The following is a 15614-nucleotide window of genomic DNA, read 5'->3' on the forward strand; positions in this document are numbered from 1 at the left end:
AAGATTCCATTAAAAAAAAAAAAAGATGTATGAGAGACTTCCCTGTTTTGCATGGGGGACCTGAAAAGAGATTAGTTGGATCTGATTCCAGGCCCGCCTTACTGCAGATGTGACAATCTGTCTTCCTGTGAAACATCAAGAGAAGGTTATACTTAACAGGTCCTATGCTGAATCTGACATGTTTCTCCTTCTCTTCATGCTAATCATCACAAAAACCATTCAAGTACAGCCTTAACTTCCCTTTGTAAGAACTTCCAAGCATTTAGGAAACCAAGTTCCTTCTCTTAAGAAAATGATAATTCGCTGGGAACACAATCTAAATGTGAGATGCATGTTTACTGTGTATACTAATGGACTCTAATCATTTAGAATTGCTGGACATTTAGACACAGACTAGACTTGAAGTTCAACTGTATTTCATCTTTGATCACAGAGTTTACTAAATAAAAATAAGCCATACTTTACAGAAAGAGTTCAATTTCTCAAGGAAAAAGCTATTTTTAAGCTGAGTCACATTGTTTTTGTTAAGCGCTGTTTGTACTATACTATTTATAGAAGCAGATCACAATGGATCTCTCCTTAAGAGTCCTTTATAAAGGCTGTATGCGACTGTTCCTTTTTTTCTGCAAAATGAGTTTTTCTTTTAAAAAGATTTTAAATATATAACTCTGACATACAGTCTTTCAGCTCATTTAATTTTTGAGATCTGATTATGAACATGAATGATAAAAAAGTATAAATTTATATACCATCATCTCTAAGTATTTTAGGGTTATTGGATGACTACAGTTAGTGGTGGAGGAGGGCACGGCAACCCACTCCAGTATTCTTGCCTGGGAAATCCCATGGACAGAGGAGCCTAGCGGGCTACACAGTCCATGGGGTCACAAGAGTGGGACATGACTTGGGGACTAAACAACAACAGTTAGTGGAGAAGTAACCATGACAATACTGTGTAAGTTCAGAGCAGAAACATAAACAGCCCTGCTTTATAAATGTCGTGCTCTTTCTTTATGCCTGGCATTGTGCCGAGGGCAGCATACAAAGAACTTTCTTCTTTATGAGAAACAGTTTCTTGAGGGTAAATTTATAATTGCCCTACATATGTTTTAAATGTGGGTTTAGAGGTTGTAGCCGCTGTCTCCTTAAGCACCCATCAAATAATTAATTTTGCAAATTACAAACGTGTTTAATTTGGCTTTTTGAAGCTACAGCTCTGAGACCAACTGTGCCCTTCCTAATTTGGAAATATTTTCTTTCTGATTTTTATTTTGACATGTACCCTGCTATCTACTTTCGTTGCTATTTCTAGCATCCCATGAGAGCTGCTTCCCCGGTTGTCATAGAGCAGACAAACATTCAAGAAAACCAAGAACTTGGTGCTTTCATAAAGCATTTATTTTTATTTGAAAACATTATACAGGCATTACATTGCCACAGCCAGTCCATAGGGGAGCATGCAAATATCAAAAATGGAGAGTTTGTTCAACTTATTGGTGTCAATTTCCCTTTTTGGTTCATATTTTCCATTTGCAGTGTTGGGATTAGTGTGCTTTGTTATTTATGTGGCTTGACAGTAGAATCCTACCCATGGGGTAAAAATCTGTACTGGTAGCTAGCTGGGGACTACTAAGTGGTTACAAATCAAAAACAAACCCCAAACGAACAATACTACACGCTTGTCAAAAGGTTAATAGCACAAGTTAGCAATATCTAAACTAAACATTGAAACATTTTCATGGGACACAGTGGTACCAATTTTTCCTTTGCTTGGTCTACCTGGTTGTGTATTTCAGAGTGTGGAGCTGTGGGAAGGTGTGACCAAGGTGAGCGCTAGCCCCAGTGCAAGTTGTCATGGAGTAAGTGAGGACCACCACTTATCTCGAGCGAGACTTAGGAGAGCTATGGTTTGCTTACCCAGCCAAATTCTATACAAATTGCTAAAGTCTTATTTGTGGAAGAGAGAGTTATGGTAGATTGAAAAGCTGAAATTCTTGCTGGTGTCTACTGAGGTTATGAAATTCCAGAAACTCAAACAGTTAGAGTTAATGACGTCCTACTCCCATTTCCTACCCCATTCCCAAAGGGTTGATGTCTTAACACAGAAAAAGAGTTTGTTTCTTGCTATTGTCTTTTTTTCCCCAAAAGGCCAATCTGGAACTCCTGATTCATGGGATGAATCTCAGACAATTCGAGTATGTTATCAGCCTTTCTAAATGGAGAAGAACCAACACGGTGAGGCACCCCAGTGACACGAAAGTCTTGTGTACAAGGACATGGGATGATAAAAGGTATACAGTGAATTCACCTTAACATTCACACTTGGTTTCCATACAATTTGGAGTCAGTTAAAATATCCTAGGAAACGATTCACATGGCAACCTGTAGCCATCCATTGATTGCAAACCTTTTAGAAATTAAAAAAAAAAAATTGCATCCACTGAGTTGACTTGGAAATACTTTCATCCACTTATTTTTCTTAAGATTTTACTAAGCGTCTACAAATTAGTGTCATAAAAATGAACAAAAAAAGATGAAAATATTTGGCTGAAAATAAATACTAAAAATGCAATAAATCAGACAAATTATGCAAACCAAAGGAACATAAACACAAAAATAAAACCAGTCTTTAAAGGTCTTCAGATCTGAATGGACAAAATAGTCAGAGAAAGGTATTTAATTGGTTTGACAGGTAGCAGAGAGCAAACATTGGCAAAGTTCTTTTGATTTGATACAGCTTTAGTGTTGATTTTTTTCACTAGAAATAAAACAGGCTTCTAAGCGGGCTGAATGGAGATGAGCATACAATTTGCATATCAGGAAAGATAACTTGTCTGCTCCAACTCCAAGGCAGGACTCCCTGTCCCCAGGGTAGAGGGCAGACAGAGGTGCCACGTGGGTGCTGACTGACAGCATGGGACACTTTTGCAGGTCTATTTAGGACTTGTTCAGGCCAGTATGGGAATCCTGACTAAGCTGCAATCTGTTCTCCACCTTACAGAGACCCCACTGGAGTTTTGCTTTGCTTACTTAACTTGAACTGGTTTGAATTGCCCAAAGTTTCATAAACACTTGTTTTTCTTTTACAAATCCTGTAACTCTGTCGAGGATCTTTCTGAATGATACTGAAGCCAGCCAAACGTAAAGACTAGTGCATGTACTGATAGGGAAAAAGAGAATCTACTGTAAATCACAGAGCTCTGTGGTGTTTCTTGATTTTCTGCGTTTGAAGAAAGAGCTATTGTAAAGGCGACAAAATTAGATTAGTGACATACCCCTCAAAGCCCTATCAGGACCCTGGAATATTCTCTGTATCCATAAGAATGCTGTGTTGATACATTCTGTTATCGAATGGATGCCAAATATGACCAAAAATGCCAGACTTCATTGGTGAGATTTTTACTACTACACAATGGCCATATCAGATGAGCTGTTGTCAGAGGCTGTGCCACAGCAGCACCCTGACTTTGTTGGGAGGCCAGACAACCAATGATATCCCATAATCAAGATAATTTCCATGCCGGTTTATTTTAAAAAGGGTGTCACACAAAAGGGCAGAGGACCATGGCTTTTTCCAATGCCTTGATTGATCTCCATATTGATCTACCCTAAAGAAATCTAGGGGGAAAAGGAAAATTAAATTTTTTTTTGGAAGAGGGAACATAGGAAGGGGCAGAAAGATTTTTTTAAAAAAGATAGTACCCTAAGCACAAGTGATATTACTCTGGGGTTTCCCATAAGCCACAGAAATGGAACATTCCTTATCCTGTTATTACAAGGACTTGATTAGCAGAATCATGAGTTGCAACAGAAAGGCAATGGCCTGGAGTAATCCGAGGTTGAAATATAAAAAGGCTAAAATGTTTGTTTTATATCTATTCCTAGAATAGAGAATTATGTGGTCAGTTGCCACTCCCCACAAGGGTCACAGCACGAAATACATATTGAGCAGGCGATCCAACAGGTAACAGAGGGAACCATGAGCCCCCAGGTGCCTAGGATAAGGAAGCGTCGCAGGGTGGGGCTCCTGTGGCATGCAGCACTCAGAGAAGGTGCACAAAAATAAAGTGTGATTCTTAAAAAGTGACTTGCCATAGAAAAGTGGGAGTGATGCTAACTACATGTGGGTCTGGCGAGAGTTCCCATCAGGAGTACAAAACCTCCTCCTGAAAGTCGCTATCATAACAGTAACCATAATCATACAAACAGTAATACTTGCTTTTGATTCAAACATTTTCACAGTAATTAATGTGGATGGGGGGTGGTGGTGTATGTGTGTGTGTGACCAGGATACACCCTAGGTAGGCATCCCTCCAGGTGGATCAGAGCCTGCATCTCCAGGGATGTTTAGCGTGTGCCTCTTACAGGCTTTCGGATTTGCTACCTTGCAGTCCACCTCTGTAAACTGCACCTAATAAATACCTTTCTCTATGTACAAAACAGAGATGACGGGCGGACACACAGCCGTGGAGGTGTCCTCAGTGGTCAGGGAGGGTGTCATCCTAGGCCACACGCACGTGGGGCTCATCTTCGGTCTCCTGGCCCAGGCTGGTGTAGGTGACCGAAGGCTCCACCTGAGCTGTGGCTGGTAAGTCCACGACGGGTCCCGAAGGGTTGCGGAACTGCTTGTAAACCCGGGGGTCCTGGGCTATGTACGTGGAGGTGGACGAGTAGAGCACCAGCCCGAGGAGGATGGTGAAGAAAGACAGGAGATACAGTCCTGAAAACTGAACAACACAACAGCCAAGTCACTTAGCAGCCAGAGCCGAACTACGTACACAGGAGTGAGAGGGAGAGAGACGGAGTGGAGCCGTTTTCTCTCGTGACAGGCAGCTTGATGAGTCCACCAATGATCTTGATGGAAGATGAATGTTCTCTTCTACCCTGGCTTGGTCTTATTGATTCTCCTTATCTTTTTTCTTGATTCTGTGGCTAACACAGAGGAACATTTAGCTAATTGTCTCTAAAGCACCCGTCCGAGTTACCCGATGTGGGATAGCTAGTTAATCACGAATTGAAATACATCAAGTTAAAAGCAAAAAACTCTCCAGTATCACTCAATAAAGAGTTGGTTGTTTGTGGCTTCATTAAACACAGAAGAAATATAGATACACCACTTAAGGTTGTAATGAAGCCATAAACACCGAGTCCCTCACTGACACAGCTGCAGCAGGCACTTTCCTTTCACCTTAATCCAATTCAAACACTATTTGTCTTCTGAGTAGGAATTGTTATTGACTTTGGTAACTGTCTTTGCAAGATTAGATTATCCTTGGATAGAAAGAAATAGTATACCCTTTCATTCTTGCTCCACTAATCTAAAACCAAAACCAAACAGGAATGGATATACAGTGTTGTGTTTCTAAACTACTGCTTGACAACTCAGAGTTTTGTGGAGAAAAAGAAAGAAAATATTGGTGTATACAACTTCTCTGAGAATTTGCATGTGTTTTTTAAAAAAGCTGTACCTTCTGGGCCTTCTTGAGTAGTTATTATGGAATTACTTGAGTAGTCAGTGGGAGAGAGGGAGGTAACACTATGAGTATTGCCATGGTAACAATGTGAGTGTTGCCATTTCTGTTGTTTCATTCATTCATTCACTCCATTCATCCACTAGTTTCTTCCATGCCTTCTCTGTATCAAACATTCAACTATGTACTGAGGAAACAGAAATGAAAACATATTGTCCTTACTACCAAAGATTGAATAGTCTCAGTGGAGAACCAGAGGTACAGATAGAAAATAATAATACAGTGCACTTATGGCATGCTGATTCTCATTGTAGTTGATGGCTGTTGTCCTAGTCCTGACCACATCCTGCATCTGTTACCCAGTCCAAGCTCGCTCTGCCTATTGCACTATAAGCTAATAAATCCGAGTGTTGAGATCTTGAGGCAAGGTATACAACTTTGGAGAGCCAGCTGACCCAGAAGATGGCAGACTAATGGCTTGAGATAACCATCTTGTCGGGGCCCGGATGCCAGGTTCTTCTATGGATCAGAGATGGGGGAAGGTTAGGACACAGAGTAAAAATGACCATTTAATTCTTGCAAATGTCTCCTAGAGTGGCAAGCCTCAGGCAGGGGGATTGTGAGTTTCACTTCCTTACAGTCATTTCACTGGTGGTATGAAATGGAATATCTGCTATTACGTCAACAAACAAAGATGCCACAGCTATCTATCTGCAATTCTAGCTCTCCAAATGTGAACTTTTGAGCCACTCCAGTAAGCAGCAGATGAGGGGCGCCATTTCCCACACAAAGAACTCAGGAAAGTCACAGTCCTTCACAGGTGGGTGGGTCAGGCTGTCTCCCTGTGAACCCAGCAAAGGCATCCTAGCCCAAGGGCCAGGAGGAGGAGGAGCAGGCAGGCTCCCTGAGGCAGGCCGTTAAGTATGCCTATAATAACAAAAGCAGCAAAATAAGAGTGAAAGTCACAGAAGCAGAGCCAGTATGGATTTAAAATTAACCCTTCCCAATTACACATCCATTTGGAAAAAAGAATCAATTTGATTTTCCTTTTGGGGGAGGCGTACCAATTACTTTATTTGAGGGAATGGTACTAAGGAAAGAACTTAAGTAGACATTTTGGTACAACTTATAGAAAAGGTGCAGTACAAATACGCATGTACGGGCTTGGTGACCAGGGACATCACCCCTGTGGCTATAGGAAGCCAGGCTGAGGAGGTTTGGCTTTCATTACACTGTTCCCCAGGGTGTGCTTGTCAAAGAGATACTCTGCCATGCCAGATTTGCTTTTCCTATTTTATTTTTTCATGCTCATAGTCTAAAACCAGGCTTCCTTGGTGGCTCAGATGGTAAAGAATCTGCCCGAAATGCAGGAGACCCAGGTTTGATCCCTGGGTCGAGACGATTCCCTGGAAAAGGGAAAGGCTACCCACTCCAGTATTCTTGGCTGGAGAATTCCATGGACAGAGGAGTCTGGTGGGCTATATAGTCTATGGGGTCACAAAGAATCAGACACTGCTGAGTGACTAATACTTTCACTTTACTAAAACTAGGAGAAACTGGTAAAAAAAAAAATTAATTGGAAGCTGGAAGAAAATAGGAAAAGGATCCAGAGAGTCTATAAAGTTGCAATGTTATAAGATGGCTGTGTGGTGTGGGTGCTCAGTTGTCTGACCCTTTGGGATCCCATGGACTGTAGCCTGCCAGGCTCCTCTGTCTACGGAATTTTCCAGGCAAGAATACTGGAGGGGCTTGACATTTCCTTCTCCAGGGGATCGTCCCAACTCAAACATCGAACCTACGTCTCTTGTGTCGCCTGCATTGGCAGGCAGATTCTTTACCACTACGCCACAATGTTCAATAATGGGAAAGGCAGTTTTGAAAATGGCAGATAGAAAAATTATTCATGTGGCTAAAAGTCCTTGCTGTAATATTTTGTTGTTTATCTTACTCTCTCTCTCTTTTAGCACCAGCAAGGTAGTTAAGACTAAAGATCACTTTTTGATTTTCTTTCCAGAGCCTGCATCACTGCCTTTAATTCCTTTATCAATCACAGTCATATGATAATACTTCCTCAGATGGCTTGTATACTGGATTCAGCTTATAACAGCTTCACTAAACTTGATTAATTCAGATTTTCCCAATGAAAATAATTCTTTTTCTTTATGAATTTGTTTATAAAATAAGATGGTAGCAAAACAATATGGAGGTCAAGAAGAAACAGAAACCACAGACTCATTCCAAATTGGGAAAGGAGTACATCAAGGCTGTATACTGTTTTTCATTAGGACTGATTTTCATTAGGATGGAGTGGTTGGATCTCCTTGCAGTCCAAGGGACTCTCAAGAGTCTTCTCCAACACCACAGTTCAAAAGCATCAATTCTTCGGCGCTCAGCTTTCTTTATAGTCCAATTCTTACATCCATACATGATTACTGGAAAAACCATAGCTTTGACTAGATGGACCATTATTGGCAAAGTAATGTCTCTGCTTTTTAATATGCTGTCTAGATTGATTATAACTTTTCTTCCAAGGAGCAAGTGTCTTTTAATTTCATGGCTGCAATCACCATCTGCAGTGATTTTGGAGCCCCTAAAAATAAAGTCTGTCACTGTTTCCATTGTTTCCCCACCTATTTCCCATGAAGTGATGGGAACAGATGCCATGATCTTAGTTTTCTGAATGTTGAGCTTTAAGCCAACTTTCTCACTCTCCTCTTTCACTTTCATCAAGAGGCTCCTTAGTTCTTCTTCACTTTCTGCCACAAGGGTAGTGTCATCTGCATATCTGAGGTCTCCCAGCAATCTTGATTCCAGCTTGAGCTTTATCCAGCCCGGCATTTTGCACGATGTACTCTGCATATAAGTTAAATAAGCAGGGTGACAATATACAGCCTTGATGTACTCCTTTTCCTATTTGGAACCAGTCTGTTGTTCCATGTCCAGTTCTATTTATTGCTTATTGACCTGCATACAGATTTCTCAGGAGATAGGTCAGGTAGTCTGGTATTCCCATCTCTTTAAGAATTTTCCACATTTTGTTGTGATCCACACAGTCAAAGGCTTTGGCATAGTCAATAAAGCAGAAATAGATGTTTTTCTGGAACACTCTTGCTTTTTCGATGATTCAGCGGATGTTGGCAATTTGATCTCTGGTTCCTCTGCCTTTTCTAAATCAAGCTTGAACATCTGATCACGGTTCACATAGTGTTGAAGCCATGCTCACAGAATTTTGTGCATTACTTTGCTAGCATGTGAGATGAGTGCAATTGTGTGGTAGTTTGAGCATTCATAGCTCAAGGACAACATCACTGGTAAAACTTCAAAAGACTAGTTGCCTTGACCAAACAAAGGGGCTCTAGTGGATATGAGCCTGCCATGGAAAGATGAGAATGGTTAAGAGTTGAAACTGGTTTTTCAACTGCGTAAGGAAGCTGCTCAGAAATGAATTCAAGGATATTTCTAGGTCTTAGACATGGTTTCTGACATGGAGGTATTTCAGGTACATAAAGAATATGTGGCCACAATAATCATATCCTCTCTAGTTCTTATTCATCTTTTAAAGAGATACAGATATAATCAAACCTTTCTACATTAAAAAAATTTTTTTAATTGGATTTTTAAAAAACTTGGTTTTTTTGGGCCACACCATGAGGCATGTGGAATTTTAGTTCCCTGACCAGGGATTGAACCCACATCCCCTGCACAGGAAGCATGGAGCCTTAAGACCTGGACCACCAGGAAAGCCCCCACTTTCCACACTTTAAACTCTTAATTAGAAAATACCTAGGATAGTAGAGTCTGGGAATCTGCAAATTTAGCAGTTTCAATGCAACCATGGGTAAATGGAATGACGGAGGTTACACACACAGGCTGGTAAAGGGGAAGTTTAATAGCTGCTGGGAAGAATTTCTGTGTATGGAGACTGGCACTTCTCCATACTTCCAGCAGCAAGTTATGCCTGGGAAGAATTAGACTCTTCATTAAATTTGTGAAACTGTCCTGAATATTCTGCACATAAAGCACAGGCTCCTCTCCCTAGTACTACCACTCTCTGTGATATGAAATGCATATATAAAGATAAAGCTACTGGCACATCTAATCGAGATTTCTAGACCAAAAAACAAACAAAAAAAAAAGACCAATACTATTTCAAACAGAACCAGATTTCATAGTTTGGAGATCTTAGGTACCAGGGTAGTTTAAAGATTCATCCGTGACAAAGTTGGGCAAAATACCAATCAAAAGAATGAATCATAATTAATGATAATGCTGCTGCCGTGGAATTTTTAAGTCCCAATATTATGCATAGGTAAAATTGGGTTTCATAACTAAATTGCCTGAGGAGCCCAAGGTCTTGAGTCCCCACTTGATATGTGGTTTGAAAGGTGGACCCTGAGGACCACAGCTGACCTTCTGAGTGTCCTGGGGCAGGACGGAGAAGATGGATTATCAATGACGACACGTCTCTTAGCAGCTATGTGAATCTCAAGGGTCTGTAGACCACACCTTGAACTTGGGAGTGGAATGGTAGGGAGAGAACCAGAGGCAGCTGGCCATCGCTGGGCAGGCTGCAAACTGTGTCCTCACTGGGATCCTGTGACAAAAGGCCCTGCCTGGTTCTGATCTATTGCTCCTGAGCCTGAGCCAGCTGCTATTCAGGGCAAGGAAACTAGACAGACCTGCCTCCACAGAAACACCAACATAAACACGCTGGTACTTGACCTCCTAATTTTGGCTCTTGCCCTAACCTAACGAGATCACTTTTATTATTATTAAGGGCACTAAAAATGCAAAAGTTCTGCTTCTGGGTTTACTGAGCTGGAAATAAATTACCCACAAAGGCCCGAGCTTTTTCAAATTCTTTGGATCTGCTTCATTATTGCTTTGTCTCCTACTCTTGTCTCCTTTTTTTTTCCCTCTTCTTCTTTTTTCTTCATTTTTTTAAAGGAAAAAAAAAGGGGGGGCTAAATTTCTCTGACTACATTTTGCAATATTTCTTTATCCTGAGTCATAGCACAGAAAATATTAAATGTGACATGGCGCATGACAGACACCAAAATTGGTTGTTTTTAAGGACTAAGAATACTGACCTCCAAGCCTGGTTCCACATGCTTTCTCCAACTGGGAGAAAAGAAATAACCCCAAATTCTTGCTAATCTAATCAAGACAGAAAATAAGTTAATAAGTGCCTTAGTTAAAATGCCAAATGGTCTTTCAATCCATATCAGAAAACTAAGACATCACTAAGGTTTAAATATTTGGGAAACAAACTTACCCTCCAAGAATCTTATTGTTAAGGAGAGAAGCAGCAGCCAGGGCCCTTGCCTCTCCGTGGCCTGAGGCTGTCACTCATGTCAAGCCTATACCCCCACTGTAATCTGAGTTCAGTTTATGGTGCCTTCTGTTTGGTTTGCAAAACCAATTCATTTGGCAGTGTAATCTGTGCAGCCAATCACATCTAAGGCCAATAAGGGTTCTTTTATACACAAATCTCTTCCCCTGTGGGTAATTTCACACATGAGTACAGCAATAAGGAGCTAAAAATGGATTCCTGACACTATCTTTTATATGACAAACAGACATTTTCACTTGGTTTGATGAAGTGATAGAAATCCTCATTCACGCAGATTTCTATTGTCTGCAGTCCAGCAAAATAAGATCGTCATAGCCAAGTTGGAAGTGGAATAAAAGGGGCAGTAGTCTGTGGGTAATTGGACCATAAAAAAGGCTGAGCACCAAAGAATTGATGCTTTCGAACTGTAATGATGGAGTTGACTCTTGGGCCTCCCTTGGACAGCAAGGAGATCAACCAGTCAATCCTAAAGGAAATCAACCCTGAATATTCATTGGAAGGACTGACGCTGAAGTTCCAATACTTCAACCACCTGATGCAAAGAGCCAAGACATTGGAAAAGACCCTGATGCTGGGAAAGATGGAAGGCAAAAGGAGAAGAGGGTAGCAGAGGATGAGACGGTTAGATAGCATCATCGACTCAGTGGACATGAATTTGAGCAAACTCTGGGGGATAGTGGAGGACACGGGAGCCTGGTGTGATACAGTCCATGGGGGTCACAAAGAGTCGAACATGACTTAGGGACTGAAGAGCAATAAGGTTGTGGGAATGTTTAATTATAGGCTCAGTTACAACAAGGCCATTTGATGGCTCATTAGGTCACCCCACCAGGTAAAGAACCACAGGGTCAGCTGAGATACTTGCTGAAACAAGTGGAGTACAAAATGGATATTGGAAGAAGGTAGTTGTAAGTTCCAGCTACAGTAATATGATCAGTTACAGAAATAAAGACTGTAATTGTCATGAGTATTTACTCCTTGTTTCGTTTTAAATATGCTTGTCTCTGTGTGTGTGTCTGTATAAAATATTTTTGTTTTCTCCTTTCCCTTATCCCCTTATCAGATAAGATGTATTGACTTTACATCTTAGTATTTAACTAACAGGATGTCAAGGAGAAGAGTGAACATTCCCCAAGTTGTCTGCATCCTCTTCTGGGGAAAAGGTTAGTGTGTTTTCAGTTGTGTGCAGGCTAGTTGTGTCATGGTGGGCCAAAGTATGACTTTGCTATTGTCTTCGTGTTGAGATTAAGTATGATTTAAGGAGATGTGTGTATATGAGTGCCAAGCTGAGAGGACATAGACTTGAGAGAGTTAATTTTACACGTCAGCTTGGCTAAGCCATAGTATCTAGATATTGGTCAAACATCAGTCTAGATGTTTCTATGAAGATATTTTCTAGATGGAATTAACATTTAAATTAGTAGACACTGATTAAAGTAGATTAACCCCATCGTATGGATAGACTTCTTTCACTCAGTTGATGTCTTGAGATAAAGGACTGAGGTCACTGAGGAAGTAGAAATTGTATCTTTCGACTGAGGTCACTGAGGTCACTGAGGAAGTAGAAATTGTATCTTTCGACTCAACCTACAACACCAACTCTTCCCCGGGACTCCAGCCTGCCAGCCTGCTCTTCAGATTTCAAGCTTGCCAATACAATGGCATTTGCCACTTCCTTAAAATAAATCCATCTCTGTATCTCTTTAAATAGGAAGGTAGATAGATAGGAATATGTAGAGATAGAGAGGATAGATACACAAACACACACAGACATCCTATTGGTTCTATTTCTCTGGAAAACCCTAATACAATTAACAGTGCAAAAATTTGTTATACTAAAGGTCTAGATGCTGATGTGAATTTTTATAACAATTTATTCCCATGGTAAGTTTTTTGAAATGGAGTGTTTAATGATATTTTCCAGGCAATATCATGGCTCCCTGCTGGCTCAGTGATAAAGAATCTAGTTGCAATGCAAGAAATATGGGTTTGATCCCTGGGTCGGGAAGATCCCCTGGAGAAGGAAATGGCAACCCACTCTACTCTTCTCGCCTGAGAAACCCCATGGACAGAAGAGCCTGGTGGGTTACAATCCAGGGGGATGCAAGAGTCAGCCATGACTTAGCAACTAAACCATCACTGCCAGGCAAAATCAAGTGGCAATTCACAATATGAGCTCTAGAGTCAGAATGTAGGGGTTTGCATATCTGTTTGACACTTCCTTGCTATGGTTTTGGACAAGTTCTTCACTTCTCCACACCTCTGAGTTCTCATCAGTTAATGAAGGATAATAATAGTACCTCCCTGTTGTGAGCATTAAATTAAATACATATATAAAACTTTTGGTGCAGTGCTTGGCACACAGCAAATGTTCAATAAATGTCAGCTATATTGTTATCTTTACATCAGAGGGAGTAAATGCTAAAGCAAAGATAGATATAAAAACCTTCTTCAGTAACTCTTTCTGAAAAGTTCAACACGAATCAAGTTGAACTGCAAATGCATTTATAGAATTGGCAACTTAAAAGAAGAGTGTGACAATCAATCCATATGGAGAGAAGGCTTTTTTGGCAATGAAAATAATAACCCCCTGGCTTATAAGTTCAGTGTCTGGGCTTATTTAAGTTTTCCTACAATGGTGACTACATAAGTCCTTATAAATTCCTATTCTGCTTTACCTTGTTTATTAATTGTGAGCAACTACTCCCCATTGACACAAATCATGTTTGAGCAGCTATGAGTATATGTAAGTTTAGCAGTTCAATTTGCTCCCTCATTATGTTAAGCTTTAAAGTGGACCCCAAATTACATCTACATCCTAATCCCTGGAATCTGTGACTCTTAGTTACCCTACTTGGAGAAAGGGTCTTTGCAGATGTGTTTGAGGATTTTGAGATGATAGATTAGCCTGGGTGCTATGGACTGAATTGTGCACACACCACCCCCCCAACCCCCAGCAAATTTGTATATTGAAGCCATGACCCTCAGTGTGTCTGTATTCCGAGATGGGGCCTCTATTAAGGTGAAAAGTGAAAGTGAAAGTCACTCAGTCATGTCTGACTCTTTGCAACCCCATGGACTATAGTTTATGGAGTTCTCCAGGCCAGAACACTGGAGCAGGTAGCCATTCCCTTCTCCAGCTCTATTAAGTTAATTGACGTTAAATGCAGTCATAAAGAAGAATTAGCGTCCATGAGAAGTGATCAGAGAACTCTCTCTAACTGCCCCTTACCCCTCCCATGTGTACACACAGAGGAAAGGCCATGTGAAGATGTGAGAAGGCAGTTGTCTGTAAGCCAGGAAGAGAGCTCTCACCAGAAACTGGACCCTGCTGGAGCCTGATCTGGGACTTTCAGCCTTCAAAAGCGTGACAATAATTTTTCTGTTTTCTAAGCCACCCGGCCTGTGGTATTTTGTATGGTGGCTAGAGCACAGTAATACATACAAGTTATTCAGGTGGGCCCTAAATACAATCACAGGTATCTTACAAGAAGGAGCAGAGGGAGATTTCAGACTCAGAGAAGGGGATATGAAGACAGAGGAGAAAGAGATTTGAAGATGCTGGCCTTAAAGACTGGAGTGACAGAGCCACAGGCCAGGGAATGCTGGCAGCCAGAGAAGCTGGACAGGAACACATTCTCCCCCAGAGCCTCGGGTTGGAACATGGCTCTGTTGAACCTTAGTCTTGCCCTGGGGAAGCTGATTTTGAACATAGGGCCCCAGAACTGTGAGAGAATAAATGTCTGTTTGTTTTAAGCCACTGAAGTTTGCAGTAATCTGTTACAGTAGTCCTATGAAACTAACAGAGTCACTAATCAATTATTCATTTAACAACTGAGCTTAACTGTGATCTGAGATCCTAATTATTGCCTCACCATCCACCCATTCAAGAAATGCTTACTGAGTTCTTATTATGTGTCATGTGCTGGGAATGCAGTGACAAATACTATAAAATGGATATCATTCTGTTTTGTTTCCAGTCTGTTGTGGGAGACAGATTAAAACTAAGTTGAAGGAATTAATCTGCAATACAACTTTGGGAAATATTGGTGTTGCTGCAGAAACTCTTATACATTCTGGCTCCCCCACTTCCTCCTCGGAACAGTTTTCTCAGCATTTATCTGAAAGACTGTCTGCCAGACTTGAAGTCCTAAGAAAGTCTGCCAAATAAAATATAACTCTCAACTTTTAGGTTGTACCTTTTTTTAAACTGACAGAGCCATAGGACATAGGCATTCAGGAAAGTTATCATTTGACCTTTAAGTTGACCTTACAGGTCAGGAGGGCACCTACATTTTGCTCAAAATGCAGTAAGAAAGAAGTATTAAATGGTATTCAGAAGAAGAGAGCATGGCCTGGTAGGTATTTTAAAAGAAACACCCTGGCTTCTGGTGGGCCATTAACTGTAGAGTATGTCAACTAAAAAAAAAAGCACAACCTAAAAGTTGAGAGTTATATTTTATTTGGCAGACAAAACTGAGGATTGAGGCCTGGGATGCAGCTTCTCAGACTGCTCTAAGGGACTGCTCCAAAGAGGTAAGGCAGGAGTCAGACACATAGGAGTGTGTGAAACGGAGACCAGGTTGTCAGAATATCAAAAGATTACTATTAATTAAAGAAAAACAGACATCTCAAGTTAAGGAATTTAGCACTTTCTATTAATGGCACCCCACTCCAGTACTCTTGCCTGGAAAATCCCATGGATGGAGGAGCCTGGAAGGCTGCAGTCCATGGGGTTGCTGAGGGTCGGACACGACTGAGCGACTTCACTTTCACTTTTCACTTTCATG

The 15614-nt window shown here is 41.0% G+C and overlaps 1 protein-coding gene across 1 annotated transcript in view; it reads right to left on the reverse strand.

Moving 5' to 3' along the window:
• Positions 1-1376: 1376 nt before the first annotated feature.
• Positions 1377-15614, reverse strand: part of SLC35F1 (solute carrier family 35 member F1) — a 415450-nt gene continuing 401212 nt past the window's right edge. The window contains exon 8 of the mRNA XM_027551122.1: positions 1377-4727. Within this exon, the coding sequence (XP_027406923.1) occupies positions 4503-4727 (225 nt within the window). The 3' untranslated portion in view covers positions 1377-4502. The remainder of the gene's footprint in view (positions 4728-15614) is intronic.

Source organism: Bos indicus x Bos taurus, chromosome 9 (assembly GCF_003369695.1).
Source record: "Bos indicus x Bos taurus breed Angus x Brahman F1 hybrid chromosome 9, Bos_hybrid_MaternalHap_v2.0, whole genome shotgun sequence".
NCBI classification, from domain to species: Eukaryota; Metazoa; Chordata; class Mammalia; order Artiodactyla; family Bovidae; genus Bos; species Bos indicus x Bos taurus.